At 48.2% G+C, this 18123-nt stretch overlaps 1 protein-coding gene across 1 annotated transcript in view; it reads left to right on the forward strand.

Moving 5' to 3' along the window:
* Positions 1-622: 622 nt before the first annotated feature.
* Positions 623-18123, forward strand: part of LOC136573424 (uncharacterized) — a 29326-nt gene continuing 11825 nt past the window's right edge. Inside the window, exons 1-3 of the mRNA XM_066574716.1 lie at positions 623-1674; positions 9297-9489; positions 17574-17701. Coding sequence (XP_066430813.1) covers positions 623-1674; positions 9297-9489; positions 17574-17701 — 1373 coding nt within the window. The remainder of the gene's footprint in view (positions 1675-9296; positions 9490-17573; positions 17702-18123) is intronic.

An 18123-nucleotide genomic window follows, 5' to 3' on the forward strand; every position in this document is an offset into this window, starting at 1 on the left:
ACAGTGCAGACTCTCTTTCTTCGTGAGGGCACAATTCAGGCTCTAACTCTGTAGGGGCACAAGGAAAGCTTTATAACTTGGGGGGGGGGGGTGTGAAGGGCATATTACTTTGTGAGGGCACAGTGCAGACGCTCTTACTTTGTGGGGGCATAACAAAAATGAATTATGGGGGGAGCCCAGTTGTGTGAACAGCCCAGAGCCTATAGTATACCTTATCCACCACTGCCTGAACCACATAGAGTAGTTGTATGTCTGTTGTTGGCACTGTTTCTATGGCAGAACTGTTAATCCCTCCAAACTCCTCCTCTTACTGTTAGTATTGGGAAAGCTAACAATGACTATGAAAATGAACAACTGATTACATGCAGACAAAACAGATGCAATAAACATAACACTTCATTGGCATGCTGGAAGCTGTCGAAACTTGCAGATCCCAAACACTGATAACCTCGCCCAACCTTTTGATTCTGGCACTGTAGATTTAGTTTTTTTTGTGAAGTTTTTCTCTTCTGTTGTTGACATCCTTTTGTCTGTGTTCACACGACCCAAGAAGTAGTTGTGTTCTGCGAGACGAAGGAAGAGAGCGAGCCTGCCATAGAGGAAGGCGGCTGAACCAGCATTAATGAGGTCTTCAGGATCTACGCAGAACAAACTTCAGGAAATCAGAACCTCCAAAGGAATTAGAGGATACTACGAAAGAGGAAAGTTCCTCACTATTGCCGAGGTCCAGAGCCGCTTGGCATCTAATGAGGGTATACAAACTGTTGGGAAAACCATGTTGGAGAACATAGAAAATATCAGGTCTGATGAGTTCCTTCGTGTTCCTCTAGAATTCCCCGTCTTGGCTCTGCAGCACGTTACCTCTCATGAAAATGCAGAAAAGATCCTAAAATCTAAATCTTTCGAGGGAAGAATACACGAGAGACCTGAATTTAATGACCTTTCCTTCTGGAGTGCGGATGTCTCCTCAGATGTCATTGAGACAGCTCGTCACCAGGCATATGAGGCCATGAGAACAGTGGTGAAAGCAGAAGAACTGGAGACTTTCCACAAAGAGATAAAGGAACAATTTGCCAACTCTGCAGCATTTGATAGATCAGCTTCACGTTATGGAAACTTTAAATTCTCCTTTCCCCTCTCTCTTCTGCTGTCTAGATACAAGACACAACATTGTAAGGGTGGAGAACCACAGCTCAGGATCCTGGGCACTGACATCTACAAACAGGAGATTGCTCATTACATTGTAGTCCACAGTCCTCATACAGAGGTCTTCAAGGATCTCCAGAAGGTTCCCGCCATGACAACCAGATCCCATGATAACTCAGTTGTCTGTTGGATGGATGAAACCTTGTATTGGAGACCAGAGTCCACCTCCAGTTCCTTACTTTTGAGGGTATCTAACAATTCCTGCACAGAGAGAAATGATGACCTGCAGCCAAAATCCAGACCTATTAAGCGCCCTCGTGTGCCCCGGTGTGTGTGGAACCACCTGGTGGTGACTTTCCACCTCCCTAATGCTGGGAAGCTTGAGATCCCCGACCGTTTTCTGCTGAGGAACCTGATGCCTTGCCACGCACTGCAACCCTACTTAAATGAAGATCCCATCCAGAAACACCAAGCAAGAGAAAGGATAAGAGCATTTAATAAGAATATTAGAACACCTCCAGATTGTAGGTAAGAGGGGCATATAATGAGCGGGAGCTGATGCCAGTCTGTTATAGACCATATTAATTAGACCCCAGATCTGACCAAAATGATTAGGGGGTTTATAAATATAAACCAGGCAAATATCCTGTCAATAATGAGATTATCAGGATTATAGAGCGGCGCTGGGTATGGTGGACCCGGGGGTTACATTACCACTGATGTCCACTAGGGAAATATATCATCTTGTCAGTAATGTAACATTTCATGAATCAGATGTGGCGACATAGAAACTTCTACTGGAACACAGAAATGTATGTGTGATACATAATGACATTGTATGACGCCATTTCTTCTTACGGAGAGCACCTAGAAGACATGAGAAGGCATCCATGCTCCACTGGGAAATATGTAGACTTGAAGATGGAAGAATACCTCTACAGCGCCACCTATATCCAGAGGAGCATAGTTGGCCTTATAAGTCTTCTCACACCTAGTTGCTCTCCCAAGGGAGAAACAATACCCTTTCTGACCTGGTCTTTTCCTTCTGGAGAAGACTCTGAATTTAGCTCATAATTCGCAGTCATTGTTACAAGTCTTACTAAAAGATCTGACAGTTTCTTGCAGGAATGCTGCCTTCCAATAGGTGGCGCTGGAGAGGTACTGTTCCATCTTATCATTTGCTTTGTGCAACACAGTATGGTATCATGGCATACAATTCAATGTGAGTGAAGAAAAACCTGTGATGGGTGCGGTCGCAGCTGAGCGAAATGTAAAGTACAACACAGGAAGGAAGCTCAGCTTCTCCATTGTATTTTAAACCAGTATAAAAAGACGCGTTTTGGGGCAGCGCCCCTCCCTCAGTTACCAACAGCCACCTTGTGCTGGCTGTTGGTATGTGCATGGTGTACCGGGCAGAGAGGCGGAGCTGCAATGAAGGCAGAATAAGAATGTAATAAGACAAGAAAAATAAAAATAATTATTTCTGCTGAAATAAACGCTTAAAGGGGTATTCCATCTCAGGAAACCTATTCCATTCTCTACAAAATTGTAAAACAATGCCCTCACCCATGAGATGTCTGTTTCCAAAATGCTCCGTTCTCCAGATACCACAGCTATTGATTCCTCTGCTTGTTGCCAGGGAAGCAGAAAGCCTCTATGGAGAGAAATAGCAGAGGAGGCCGGCACTGGCGCCCTTGTGTCCTCTGAATGTGGTGGCCGGGATCTCAGAAGCGCCTGCACACTAGCTCTTGGCCCGGCCACCGGCTACTGTTGTGCTCTGCTATTTCTTTACATAGAAGAGGTGTTCTGTTTCCCTGGCAACAAGCAGTAAGCAACCGGAGGAATCAATATCTGCAGTATCTGGGGAACGGAGCATTTTGGAAACAGACCTCTTATGGGTGAGGCCATTGTTTTATTGTTTTGCCCTTTTGAACACATTGAAATGGGATTCCTGAGCTGACAAAACCCCTGTAAGTGCTTCAAACCTACCTGGCTTCTTCTTGTAGCTATTACAGCCAGGCAGACCCATTCTTTGGGGTAACCTATGGACAGTGTCCCCACCTACCTTCTTCTACAAGTTGTACCTGCAGTGTGCATGAGTGTTGGCTGTTGGCTCGGGTTCACAGACTACAAATCCTGACTCCCAACCCATCGGTTACAAGTGAAAAGGGGGAAAATTAGGGATGATTGTGGTGGTAGTTTGTGACGCCGGTCTGCAGCAGGCCGGGGTGAGGGGCAGCCGGGTACTTGCACTCTCACCATGGTCTTGATACAACGTTTTTGGGTGTTGGGTTTGTAATCCTTTCCCCTGGAGGGTGGTGTAGTACATGGCATAGTGCAGGTGGTCCTTGTGAGAAGGAGCTGCAGGGGTCGGGTTGGTTGGAAGATTCAGGAAAGTACAACAATGTCCAATATAAGTCCAATTACCGTCCGTAGCAATTTGGAGTTTGGTGACTGCAGACGCCGCCCTCGGAACAATGCGTTGTATCTAGACTGGAGATACCGCTCTCTATGCTTGTGTCCTATCTGCACCTTCTCTCGGACTCGGGGAATGGCTCTGTCTATAGCTGTCCTGCTTTCCAGCTTTCCTTAAGATCTTTCTTTCCTCTATAATCTTTTTTCTCTTTCTTCTAATCCTTTCTTGATCCTAACTCCAGCTTTCCTTCTCACTGCGCTGCTAACTAATATATCTGTAACTCTACCCCAGCTTTCGAGAATCAAGGTCCTCCCCTGATGATAGAGCCCTGGGCCTGGACAGGCATCTGGTCCATCCTCTTACTGGAGGTTTTAGTTCTCCAATCACCAAATCCATTCTACAGCAAATGTAAATTAAAGTGACATACATAGAAATAAAATATATACATTATTATTAAAATAAACCTAATTAACCCCTTCAGGAGTGGCACTTTTTTTTTTTCATTTTCGTTTTTTCTTCCCCCTTTTTAAAATATCGTACCTCCTGTATTTCTCCATCCACGTCGCTGTCTGAGGGCGTGTTTATTGCGGGATGAGTTGTATTTTTCAGTGGTGCTATTTAATGTACCGTATAATGTACTGAAAAACTTTAAAAAATTCTAAGTAAAGTAAAATAAAAAATAAACAAAATCCCACCATCTTTCAGTGCGTTTTTGTTTCTACGGCGCACAAACTACAACAAAAACAACACGATAACTTTATTATATGGGTCAGTACGATTCCTGCGATACCAAACTTGTATAGGTTTCTTTTTGCTGTACTACTTGTATTTTTTTTCAAAGATACTCAATTTTTTAAAATTATTTTCTGCGCACAAGAACTTTTTTATTTTTCCACCCACATGGTTGTGCGGGGCTCGTTTTTTGCGGGGCGTCCTGTAGTTTGTGTTGGTATCATTTTGGAATACACACCACTTTTTGATCGCTTTTTAATAGCATTTTTTTCTTGAGGACAGGGTGACCAAAAAAAAAGCCCATTTCTGGCGTCCTTTATTTTTTTTTCCTGACGATGTTCATCGTGTGGGGGAAATAATGCATTACTCTGATAGATTGGAATTGTGTAGACGCGGGGATACCCAATATGTATTTCTGTTTTATTATTTAGATTGTAAATATGGCAAAATGTTTTTTTTTTTACTTTTATTTATTTTAAATAATTAATAAAACTTTATTAATCTTATTTATACTTTTTTCTTAGTCCCCAGAGGGGACAACAACTTGTGATACTTTGATCGCTCCCACAGTCTGATGCAATGCCACAGCATTACATCACCCTGCGATCTGACAGGCATTTTATCAGCCAACCCACAGGAATGGCTTGATAGGCATTCCGCCAAGACAGCCCTGGGGCCTTTCAGAAGGCCCTCAGCTGCCATGACACCCACATGGCTCCCTGCGATCTCATCGCGGTGGTGGTGGGGGCGCGTATGGACCTCTGATAATCAGCCGGGGGATTTAAATGCTGCTGTCAGAATTGACAGCGTCATTGAAACAGCTCTGATCAGCTGCGCGGCATATCAAAACTGTTGCTGCCGGGTGTCGGCTGTAAGAAACAGCCGGCACCCATATTATATGGAGCGAGATCGGCACACAATCTTCCTTCATACATACCCCAATGCTGCATAGCCCTATAGCATTAAGAAAGCATGTGACCTCTGTATGTAGTGACAAGTCTGGGTCACTCCATATTGGCTTGTTGAGCTCCTACAGTCGGGCCGCTCCCACAGCACCTCAAGAGGGCTGAGATACGGTGACTGCTGCGCCAATTTCATAAATGCATATCTTCCACCTGACGGCTATTCTCTATAAACAATTACAATTGAATGATCTTTATTTACCAAATTTACAAACTTTAAGCTGTTTGCAAAAGAAACAAACAAGAACAATTTAAAGGGGTTGTCTCACACCGAAACGTTTTTTTTTTTATTCAATAGCCCCCCCGTTCAGCGCGAGACAAACCCAATGCATGTGTTAAAAAAAGAAAAAGTTTAGTACTTACCCGAATCCCCGCGCTGCGGCGACTTCTTCCTTACCTTATTAAGATGGCCGCCGGGATCTTCACCCACGATGCACCGCGGGTCTTCTCCCATGGTGCACCGTGGGCTCTGTGCGGTCCATTGCCGATTCCAGCCTCCTGATTGGCTGGAATCGGCACACGTGACAGGGCGGAGCTACGAGGACCAGCTCTCCGGCACGAGCGGCCCCACCCCATTCACCGCACAGAAGACCGCACAGCGCAAGCGCGTCTAAAATCGCCAGAAGACGGCGATTTTAGACGGATCCATGGCGACGGGGACGCTAGCAACGGAGCAGGTAAGTGAATAACTTCTGTATGGCTCATAATTAATGCACGATGTATATTACAAAGTGCATTAATATGGCCATACAGAAGTGTATAACCCCACTTGATTTCATGAGACAACCCCTTTAAATACTGTGTTTCCCTGATAATAAGCCCCACTCTGATTATAAGCCCCACCCTGACTTTCAGGGGGGAAAGCCTGACATAAAAGCACTACCCCAAAAATAAGCCCTTTGTGGAAAAAAAGCAATACTCACCTAGAATGCACCGTCTGGGTCTCTCCCGCTGCTTTCCGGCATTCCTGAAGGCTTCCATGCAGTTCATAGTGCCGAAGGAAACATCTCTTGCTAGCAACAGGGTTCTCGCTCTCGAGGACCACTCTCAGCCAATAAGAGCAAGCACTCGATGTACCAGTCACAGCCATTCATTCAAGCATCGAGCGCTGGCTGATTGCTTCCTTTGGCCCTGAGAACTGAAAGCTATCCTGCCCGAAATTCCGGAGAGCAGCAGGAGGGACCCTGGACGGCGCTTGCTAGATAAGTATAAGACACCCCCTGGAAATAAGGCCCTGTGCCTCTTTTGGGGAAAAAAATAATAGAGGACAGGGTCTTATTTTCAGGGAAACGGGGTATCAACTACTAATATAACAAACGGTTTCTAAAAATCCCACACAAAATGCCCCTTTTACTGACTACTACCCTCTCAGAATGATTCATCCTCTTTATGACTCCGTTAGTACCTAGTAGCGCACCTCCTATCGTTATAGACTGCTGCCAACGTGATCCATAGCCAGACTGCAGCTTCTTAAAGCGTTTATTGAGGAATCATAGCCCATTCCTCATAGACAATGGCCTCCAGTTCTCTAATATTCTTGGGTTTGCATGCTGCAACCGACTTTTTAACATTTCAGCAAAGACTTTCTATGAAGTTCAAGTCAGGTGATTGAGACGCTATTCCCGAGTCTTCCAGCCAGTCTTGGTGGACTTTCAGGTGTCCTTGTGATCCCTGTTCTCTTGGAAGGACCAATGTCACCCAAGAGCATCACCGAGCCACCGCCATGTGTCACTGTAGGCAGAGGGTTCTTTTCAGCATCTCCTTCTCTCTTCCTCCTCCAGACATATCGGTGATCCATGGACCCGAAGGGTTCTAGTTTTGTTTCATTGCTCCACAGACCAGAATCCTAAAACTTCCTTGCTTATTTTCATGGTTTTGAGAATATTGGAGATAGTTTTTCTAGAGTTTTTGGGTCAATAGAGGTGGTCGTCTTGGAGTTTGCACATGAGAACCTTCAACATTTAGTGTGGGGGGGGGGGGGTACATAGAAATCATGGGGCCTCATAGCAAAACTTGGAGTATTGGGGCCACCCATTAAAAAGGCAAAACATTTCATATATAGTATGGAAATTCAGCATTCTGCGTTACACTGTGGTGGGTTTAGATACAAGCTCTAAGGCCTTCTCCACATCAGGTTTCATCGAGAAACTCCATCGCTGATTTTTAGAAAACTGGATGAAATAGCGCAATTTCATGCTGTAAATTCCAGCAAAATGCCAAGATTGCTTGCCACAAATTGACCCGATTCCATTATAGTCACTAGGTCCATTTGGCGCTGTTCGGTTCCGATATAAGATGCAACCATTTGGCCAGGGAGTGTTGTTTTCATGCTTTCCAAAGGGCTCAGTCACACGGGTGTTTTGACGCACGAATTTTTGAATGCATCAGTTATGCATTCAAAAATTTGCGTGACCAAAGTGGGCGTCATGGTGGAAAAAAACGCTGCCGGCCAGCCCTGTAGTGATTTTCGGGGAAAGGATTAAAATATAAGCCCTTCCCTGAAAATCAATCCAAAAATGTGTAAAAAAAAAGTATACTCACCTCTCTGCAGCTGCCGGGGCTCAGCCGTATCCAGCCAGCTCTTCTCCTGCACTGCTCTGAGGCAGCTGCAGAGAGGTGAGTATACATTTGTTATACTATATCTTCTCAATGGGGGCGGCGCTGCTGCTGTAGGGCCCTTTGAGCGCAAGTTGGAACACCTGGATCTGACAGCATCCAGGGGTTTCACATACACAGATCACTGGTTTGCCGCAGAACACAGTTACATGCGTTCTATGAAGCGGTGTCCTATCATTTTCGCCACAGGCGTTTGTGCGCATGTGAAATTCACACATGTGCCGGTTCCCATTGAAAAGCATTGGTTCTATTAAGATGCGGCCAGCAAACGCAACTGACAGACGTGCGTACAAATCCGTGTGACTGAGCCCAAACAGAGCAGGAAAACAGAATCCCCTGATGTGAATGAACCCTAAGCAATGCAGTCACCATGTAGCAGTCATATATAAGTCTACGGAGTGAAAGGCATCCCAGGGATAATCGCTGAGTGAATGGAGGCAGAGCGGGCTGGAGATTGTTCCAGTGTTTTGGCCCAGAGGTAATAGGGTCCCCTCCAGAATGTTCTATGTTTGTCTCGTGTCACTGTCTTGTCAGTGTACTGCATCAGATCTATGTTTAAGGCCGCCTGCACACGGGCGTAAATCCCGCGGCGGTATTTCCCGCGGGATTTCCGCCACTGAAAGTTTGCATAGGAGTGCATTACAATACGCACTCCTATGCAGACGGCCGCGGTTTGGCCGTGCGAAATCTCGCGCGCCAAACAAACCGCGGCATGTCCTATTTTTGTGCGGGGCTCACACTCACCCAGACGCCGGCTCCGGTCTGCGCATCCGCCGGCTGCGCGACAGCCGGCACATGAAAGAGCCGGGGCCGCCAGGCGCGGGTGAGTACGCGCTCGTCCCTGCAGGCTCTCGGGTCGGGTCCCGCGGCGAGAATTCTCGCTGCCGGATCCGACCCACTCATCTGCAGGCGGCCTAATACTGTTTGCAGGACTGAAGTGGTTAATGTCTGGTCTGTTCTGTCCTGTCTGGAAAATGTATCGTTTTGTGTGTATTGTTTGTAGTCACCTGATGTTTAATATATGTGTTTGCAGAATGCAATGCAAGAGTTCAGTCAGTCAGTCAGTAATCAGAGAGAGTTGGGAGTTAGTTCTGAGTCTGGCTGAGTCTGAGTAGTGGCAAGAGAGGAGAGTCTGGGACAGCCGACGGCGGGAGTCAAAGATTGAAGAAGACAACGCTTAATAGCGAGAAGTAGGGCACATCAGTGTGAGTGTTGCTGGTGGAGAGAGTGATCACCAGGAGCCAAAGAACGTACAGATAACTTGGCCTGTGGATTGTTCATTACCCCCTGGGCTTCACTGTGAGATAATAGTTTGTACAGAGTGATCTTCTGCAACTGTTATGGACTTGTTTGAAGAAAGTTAAGAAAATGAGCAAAACTGACTGTTCCTTTTGCCATTCCATTTGTCCCTTCTTCCTGTGTAGTGGCCAGTGCTCGGGAGCAGAAGTGAAGGCTGAAGGCGGGACGGACATGAGATGCGAGCTGGGAGCATGCAACTGGGAGAGCATGGGAGCAGGGGATCGCGGGCGCGGCCTCGGAGCCGCCACAAAGAGACCAAGGAGGAGCAGGTCCCGTAGCAGCAGCAGGCCAGAGAGTGAGGTCCCAAGCGTGCGCCTGGTGGGTGACAACATCGGCTGATAAGTATATTCTGTGTGTAAGTCAGTGCCTGTAAGAAAGTGTGTTTGTGAGGTTTAAGTGAAGTGAAAGTGTGTAACTGAGTGAGAAGAAGGAAAAAAAAAGTGAGTGGTAGTGGAGGCGCGTTTGGAGTGTGACTAGTCAATCTTCATTACTTCTGTAGGTAAATTTGTAGATCCCCATTAGAAGGTCCTTTATGCTTGGCAATGCTGTCAAGTGTGCTACTTGTGCAATGTATGCGGTCCTTGACAGCTGATCGAGGGTACATACTGTTGTGTATGCATGTCGCTCATTTGGAAGACCAAATCTTGGATCTAAAGGAGCGACTGGCAACACTGCAATCCATTGACATCCTGAACTGGCACAACCCAACAAGTTTGCAAAGTTGGCAGATGAGGGGGGTGCCATTTCAGAGCCAGCACCGTTGCAGCATGACATGCCCTCTGACAGTCAGAGAGATGACTGCTCCAGTAAGAAGGGGACGGGAAGCGCAGAGCAGGCTAGACAGGTCCTAGTGGTGGGGGACTCAATTATAAGGGGGACAGATAGGGCAATCTGCCATAAAGACCGGGATCATCGAACAGTGTGTTGTCTTTCGCGCGCTTGAGTTTGACACATCGCGGATTGGGTTGATCGGGGCTGGTGAGGATCCAGCGGTCATGGTGCACATTGGCACCAATGAACAAATTAGAGGTCAATGGAGGACCCTCAAACGATTTCAGGGACCTAGTGTCCAAGCTTAGGGCGAGGACCTCCAGGGTAGTTTTCTCGGAAATACTACCTGCACCACAAGCCACACTAGAAAGGCAGCAGGATCTTAGGGAGGTCAACAAGTGGCTCTGGAGTTGGTGTAAGAAGGAGGGGTTTGAGTTACTAGAGAACTGGGTTGACTTTGCTGTCGGCTACAGGCTCTACCGCAGGTACGGGCTACATCTTAATAGGGAAGGGGCAGCTGTGCTGGGGGAGAAGATGGCTAGAAGGCTGGAGGAGTGTTTAAACTAGGGACTGGGGGAAGGCAAAAAGAAATAAGGAGGTAGACAGTGTCGATAGCGACCTGGGTCCAAATAATGGGAGTGGGGGGGGGGGGTCTAGCAGGGGGTGGGGTTAGTACAGTTAGAACAGCTAATAGGACCAGAGGTAGAACAATGAAAATAAAGAACAACAACCACCATATAAATTGTATGGCAATGAATGCACAAAGTCTGATCAGTAAAGTGGGTGAGCTTGAAGTGAGAATGTCAATACAGTGGGAAGAATAAAAACATGGCTTGGTGATACGTGTGATTGGGCAATGAACTTACAGGGTTACAATCTCTTCAGAAGAGACCGTGGAAACCAGAAAGGGGGAGGGGTATGTATGTATGTTAAATCACGCTACAGGAGGATAAGGGGCAGGAGATGAACATGTGAAATCTCTGTGGGTAGAAATACAGAAAGCAAAGAATAACAGTCCTGAGAGGGGTTTTCTATAGGCCTCCAAAAGCAAAAGAAGAAACTGAAAACTTATTATTAAGACAAAAGGCTTAAAGCCAGTTTCTGAAGGTCTTGGCGATCTTCGGCTTTCAGTCCGCTCCTCATTCGGCGAAACGTTCTTTATCTATCGCTACATGATCGACCAATATCAGCGACCATATATCAATGTAGAGTCCCTTTTTCTTTGCCATTTCCGCCGACAGGCCTCCGCCGAGTGGGTCCACGCTGCAAAACATTGAATCCGCGAATTTGAGACCTTCCATCATGGTTCCCCCTACAGGTGGGCTACTTATGCCTCCTGATGCACTAGCAGCTGCTAAAACCTGTTCACGCCCTTCAGGCGGTCTGACCTCAAATTTTTTAATAGAGCCTTTAATGCCCCCACAAAATCACTGTGCTGCACGTGCGCGTGGTCCCACAATTAAGTAATTATTATGGGGGAATTCAATTATAAGGATATAATATGGGAAGACAAAACCTGTAAATCTCATAAGGGCAATAAGTTCTGGAGAACAATTAAAGATAACTACCTCGCCCAGCTTGTGTGTGAGCCAACTGGAGGGAGGGCCATTCTGGACTTAGTACTAACCAACAAACCGGGACTGGAGGTATACTTCACCTCTCTACTCCCTCTAATAACATAAAAACGCTCAATACCTTCTGGCTTTTTAAAACATAGGGTGCCACAGCCTTATTAAATTAAGATTAGAACAAATAACTTTTAAAACTTTCAACTTTAAAACCTAACTCTGTCCCCACATGCTTCCTTAAACCTAACTTTCTTTCTTAAAACCCCCCAAGGCGTACGCGAGCCCCGACCTAACCGGCTGCTAACCGCTTTCCTCCTCTGGCATGGGAAGTTTTCTCCGCCACAGAGGATGTGGCATACCTCCCTATGCCACACTCCGCCCCACTGCCTCGCTCCATTGCTGCCTCTAATCCGTTCTGTAACCTGGAAATAAAAATGTCTATACCGATATCATTTAGGTGGATGCCGTCCTCCCGCATTGTGCTCCTTTCCATATTCTCGAGTTCCCCATGTCGAATGGCGATCACTCCTAACTCTTGAACGAACTTCGACATTTTAGCATTTACTACTTTTCTAACTCCGTCAATGGCCTCCGGTCGTCTGGATCCTCTCCATACCTGTCTTCCTTCTATGTCGGACCATACAAATATCACATCCTCGAAACACTCGCGGAATCGAAGCAAGTCCCACCACCTTCTTTCATCTTCACGTAGCCCAGGTCATTTTCCCCTAAATGTATTAGCAGGATCACCCGGCGTTGCGCCCGTTTGTTGACATGTATAACTTCTGGTAATAACCAAAACCAACGGAGGCCTCTAATGCCTAACCAGTGCATGGTTGCTCTTTGTAGACCCAGTCCTCCTCCAACTGGTCGAATTAGCACCCGTCTCTCCACCCAGTGCACGTATGAATGGCCGATGATCCAGATCTGCCATGTATCCGCTGAAACAAATAACCCAATAAGAAACAGCTGCTCAACAATCCAATGTCCTCGCCTTTTATAAACTAACAAAACGCAACCGCTACCCGGCGTCTAAACTTCCCCGCTGTAATGTGCTCGCTATAGCTTGCCAACAACCTTCAGATCCGGCCTAACATAGGACTTGTATGTGTCCGACTTCCATCTGCCCAGGCAATTTATATCCTCCTCAGCAACCCTGCAGTCATACGCCATGGTCGCCATGACGATACAAAAAAAATGCGTTTCAAACTCCTTGGGTTGCAAGCCCTCTCTGACTAAATCTGCACGCAAAACCGCCGAACACTGAAAAGGCGTTAGCGGGAGGCCTGAAGCGTGTGCTTGCAAATGTTGGGAGGTCGTTCTTTGAGAGATGTACTTTTTTACTGACCAAATGGTGCACGAGCCCAAACCTAGTGCCGTGATGCTTGCAGGCACAAGCTCACCTATCAGGGCAGCGAAAAAGGCTAATGCAAAAGCCGTCCGAAACAGATGCATCTGTACATGTAGTCTCTAACAGCAAGACCAATACTGGAAAGGTGATAGGGCGGCAGCTATCTACCCGCTCCCTCTTCCAGCCTTTTTATAATCTGCCCGAAAACGAAAGCTTTAGTGATGTCAACCTCACTGTGTAATTTTAACAAAAAGGCTACCCCCGGTAGATGTCTCTTCGCTACCCCTACCGAGGCCTCTTTTTTGTGCAAATCCGACAGCATATCTAAAACCACTGACCTCGCCGCATCCCCCTTTTGTAGTACCCCTTCCGTATAACCCAACCACCTGGTACATACTGCACTGTAACTTTTCCATGTTGTTCGGCCACCGAGGCTTGCACCAATTTTAACAGTTCTCCTCTGCCATGCCCTCTAAGAAAGTAGGGCAACGTAACCTCTCAGTCTCTGCCGTCTATCTCGTTCACCATCTCTGAATGAGACAGAGCGTCAGCAACCCCATTCTCGAAACCTGGTATATATTTTGCTCTTAAGCACATGTTCAATTATAAACATGTCATAACCACGTACCACAGCACCGCCAACACCGGGGGTGATGGGGAGGGGGGGGGGAGGATTACCTGTTTATCACATGCACCACCACTTCATTGTCCGACCACCAAAAAAGTTTTTGCTTTCTTAACTCTGTCCCCCACACCTCCAAAGCCACCACAATAAGGAAAATCCCCAGCAGTGTTATGTTTTTGACCCATCCTCTCTCTAACCAATGGTCACGGAAAATCACTCTGAAACCGCATGCTCCTGCTGCATCTGAGAAAAGGCTGAGCTCCAGACCCGATGCTTCCTCCCTCAGGCAAATCACCTGCTCGTTGAAGGAATGTGTCAGGACTCGGGGTCCAGGAAACTGGAGATCCCTGAAAATACCCGCAACCCCTGTCCCTTCCTACTTGCCCCCCTGGGCTAAGCCCCAGGGCGACAACTGGGCGACGGTCCCTACACTCACTAAGGAAGGGGGACACGGGGACTAACGAACAGACAGACACTGGAACAAACAACAGCAAGGAGAGTCAGACAATCCGGGTCAGCAACGACAGGGTACACGGTACAAGAGGGTCAGGCAAAGGCAACGTCAGGTCAAAAGGCAGAGGGTCAGTAACAGGAGTCAGGAGTCAGAAATACGCAGTATGCTGGTGTAGCAGGAAATCCAAAACTAACACTGGCACTGGTCTGCAGACACCAGCAGGTTTAAATGCTGTCAGAGCTCCCGCTCAAGCAGCTGATTGGGGCGGGGAGCCTGACAGCAGCTGAGTGCACCCAGCAGCAATGGGAAACCCGCCCCCAGCCCTGCAGGAGGCAGGAGAGGAGACACATGTCTGGTTGCTATGATACCTAGGACGCGACGCGGGGCAACACCCACCGCATCCCTGGCAACCCAGCGGTGAGGCGGAGCCCGGCGGCCAGGGGAGGTGATGAGGACAGGGGCCCCCCTGCGCCGCACCGCAGCCGCACGTGTGACAGGACCGGCGGTGCGGGCACGACGGACCCGCGAACTGCCAGTCCTTACAGAATGCAGGAAAACCTTCCATATAAGCAGATCTGCTGGGTGATTCTTATAAAATAGAGCGCTGCTTTTATCCCCTCGGTAGCTAATGACAGCCGGCGGGCAAAAACATGGCCCATTGGAATTACCTTACATGTAAAATTTAGCAGGCCCAAAAGCACGTGCATCTGGCACAGTGTGACCTTTTTTGGACTTTCCACTTTGTCCACCTTCCGCTTGAGGCAGGATACTTTGTCATCTGGTAACCAGAAAACCATGGAGACCATGTTGGTTTCTATGCCCAAGAAGACTAAGCATGACACGGGCCCCACCGTTTTTTCTTCTGAGAGTGGGACGGCCAACTGGCCCATTAATCTCCGAAACGTCACAACAGAAAGGCACAGTCCGTCAATGCTTTGGGGCTAATTAACAAAACATTGTCTAGATAGTGTATTACTGATGTTAAACCCATCTCGTATTTTAACATCCACTCCAGGAATCACTCAAAATAAAAACACAAGATCGAGCAACCCATCGGTAAACACATATCTATGAAACATTGACCGTCGAGCCTGCATCCTAACAAATGAAAACAGTCGGGGTGCACCGGCAGCAGGCGAAAAGCCAACTTGATGTCAGCCTTTGCCTGTAGCAACTGTACAGCCCAGTCAAACGACGTATAGGAGACCGCGGCCTGCTCTTTTGATATGCCATCGTTTACCGACTCCCCTTCCAGAATTTGCCTGTTTCTTTCTTGGGAACCAGCCCCAATGGAGAAACCCGCAAGTTCACAAAAGGTGGCTCTGGGAAAAGTCTGGTCATGCGGCCTAGCTCCACCTCCTTTAACAACTTTTCTCTAACTAGCGGTGTATTGTCATACGTGGATTTTAGGTTAGTGCATAGCATCAGGGACGTCTGATGGGTGAAAGGAATGACAAACCCCTCAGAGACCCCCTCCCTGAGCAGGTTTGCTTCCTCCTTCCTGTGGTACCTGTCTAGCCATAGCTGCAGGTACCTGCCTCTCACCGGCGTGCGCTGCACCGCAGGTAGTGCCCACCGTGGCAGGGGCTCTCTGCTTGCAGAAACAATGCGTTGCAGCGTGGGAGCCCCTGCAGAAGGAACATTCATGCCTGAGCTTACAAGCGGCATAGAATCAGCAATGTCCCTTGTTAAACACCTAGAAAGAGCCGAGTGATTTCGGGATTGCTGCGGCGGACTGCTGTTTGGCCGCCGCGGCTCCCCCAGGAAAGGGGCCCTTTGCGGGCGCTGCGCCATGATTAACTGTATCCACACATCAGTAGCCTTTAAGGCCCAATTCATAAGTCCCGTGCCCGACGACGGAAATCCTCTTCGTATCGCCACCACGCTGCACCTCCATGCAGCTTGTAGGCGCTGTATATCGTATTGATGTAAACCATCAATTCTGGACCTTTTTCTGGTTGGTGCTGGAACGTAATATGCGCCAGCACCAAAAAGGCTTGAAGCCAGTTTCCGAAAGTCTTCGTCTGCACCTCGTTCGGCAAAATGTTCTTTATCAATCCCTATGTGATCGACAAATATCAGCGACCATATATAGAGTCCCTTTTTCATATTCTCCGCCATTTTCACCGACAGGCCCCCGCCAAGTGGGTCCACGCTGCAAAACATTGAATCCGCGAATTTGAGACCTTCCGTCATGGTTCCCCCTACAGGTTGGCTACCTATGCCTCCTGATGCACTACCAGCTGCTAAAACCTATTCACGCCCTTCAGGCAGGCTGACCCAGCCAGGTGATGCCCTGCTGGCCCTCCTTTTTTCTCACATTTTTTAATACAGCCTTTAATGCTCCCACAAAATCACTGTCCTACACATTTGCGTGGTCCCATAATGTATCGCCCGCTGACTGATATGTTAACTCACCGGCCCGACCGTTCTCTGGCTCTGATGTGGTCCGTGCCGCTCGTCCTGTAGACGTGTCATGTAATCTTGAAGCAAGCTGAACGCCCCTTGCCTGCAAAGCTTGCTGTTGAAAGTCGCTTCTTTAGGCTCCTACCGGGGGCTTTTCTGGATGCTCCAATGCACGAACACCACCTCCTCTGTGGAGGTGCTCATCTCCTGTTGAAGAGGAAGAGTCCGACGACAGATGGTGATGCATAGACCAGTAAGGCCATACCATATGCCTGCTCGGCCTGCCACCACAGCCTGCCTCACGCATTCCCGCTAAACGTCCCACAGGGGTGGCCATCCCTGGGCTTGCTCTGTTGCCTGGCGTACTGTAGCCACACCTGTGACTGTCAACTAACTCAGACTGAACCTTGCTCCTGGCCCTCTTTCTCCCCTCACTATGCTCAGACTCTTTATCCGACCTGATGCCCCTTCCCCCCCGGGAAATGGCCCGCCTGACCCCTGCTGGATCCTCTATGAACCCCTGTGCCAACCCCCCTGTCATAACCGTTTAGAGGCAGGCCAATGCCACTGAACCGGTCCCTGCACAGGCCAGCCTACACTCCCAACCTGCTGCCTGTTTCTACCTGCCGCTGACCCCTGGCGTGCCGTTTGCTGTAAACGTCAGTCGCCCCATTCCCCTTCCAAAATAACCCCCTCCCGCCGTCCAAAGGGCCGCCTGCCTGACTGTGCTCTTGCCTGCCCACATAGTCCCTCCTGGTGTCCCCATGCCTCCCATCCCCTCTATCCCCGACATTGTCACTCGCACTACTGTGGCCACTGAAAAGGGACCTGCTCCCCACCCCCTCCATGCTGTCTGCCGATTCCTCACCCTGTGTTGAACTCCCTGCAGCCTAACTTACCATGGCAGCATCGCTTTGAGCACGGCACGTGTGCCACCGTGGCGCCATTTTCTTTTCTCATGTGGTGTGCTCCCACCGCCGTACAGCCCATTAAATGGCCGTGCTGCTCACCCATTCGGTCGTCCACTGCCGAGCACCTGACAGTGCGCTGCTGGGGGCTCCTGCAAACAGCCAACTCCTGCACTGTCCCCCTCCTGCCTGATATCTGGGGCAGCTCTTCTCCCGCCGTGCTTGGCAGCTGAGCTTGGGCTTAGGCGGACCATGGAGTTCCTCCTGCTTAATGGCCTCCCTCTCCCTGCACCAATGACCTCCTCTTTTCTCCCTGCAGATTCTGCCTCCGGCACATCCGCACTCTCCACCGGCACCGCTGCTAGAGTCTCTTCTCCCGACTGGTACGCCATCAAAATCTAAAAATACCAAAAGGGATCTAAAAGAGAACCTGGTAACTACAGGCCGGTAAGTCTCACTTCAATAATTGCAAAAATATTCGGGGGATTTCTGAAATATGCCATCCTATAATACCTCATGGTAAACAATGGTATAACATTTGACACGGTGCCACACAATAGGCTAATATATAAAATGAGACAGCTCAGTCTGGGTGAAAATGTGTGTGATTCGCTAAAGAACTGTCTCAGTAAAAGAAAGCAGAGGGTGGTAATAAATGGTTCGTACTCTGATTGGGCCAACGTTGCTAGTGGGGTCCACAGGGCTCAGTATTAGGCCCCATTCTGTTCAATATATTTATCAATGACCTGATAGAGGGGCTGCACAGCAAAATATCAATATTTACAGAGGACACAAAATTATACAATATAATTAATACAAAGAGGACAATGTACAGCTACAAACGGACCTAGACAAGCTGGGGGCTTGAC

Source organism: Eleutherodactylus coqui, chromosome 7, assembly GCF_035609145.1.
Source record: "Eleutherodactylus coqui strain aEleCoq1 chromosome 7, aEleCoq1.hap1, whole genome shotgun sequence".
NCBI lineage: Eukaryota > Metazoa > Chordata > Amphibia > Anura > Eleutherodactylidae > Eleutherodactylus > Eleutherodactylus coqui.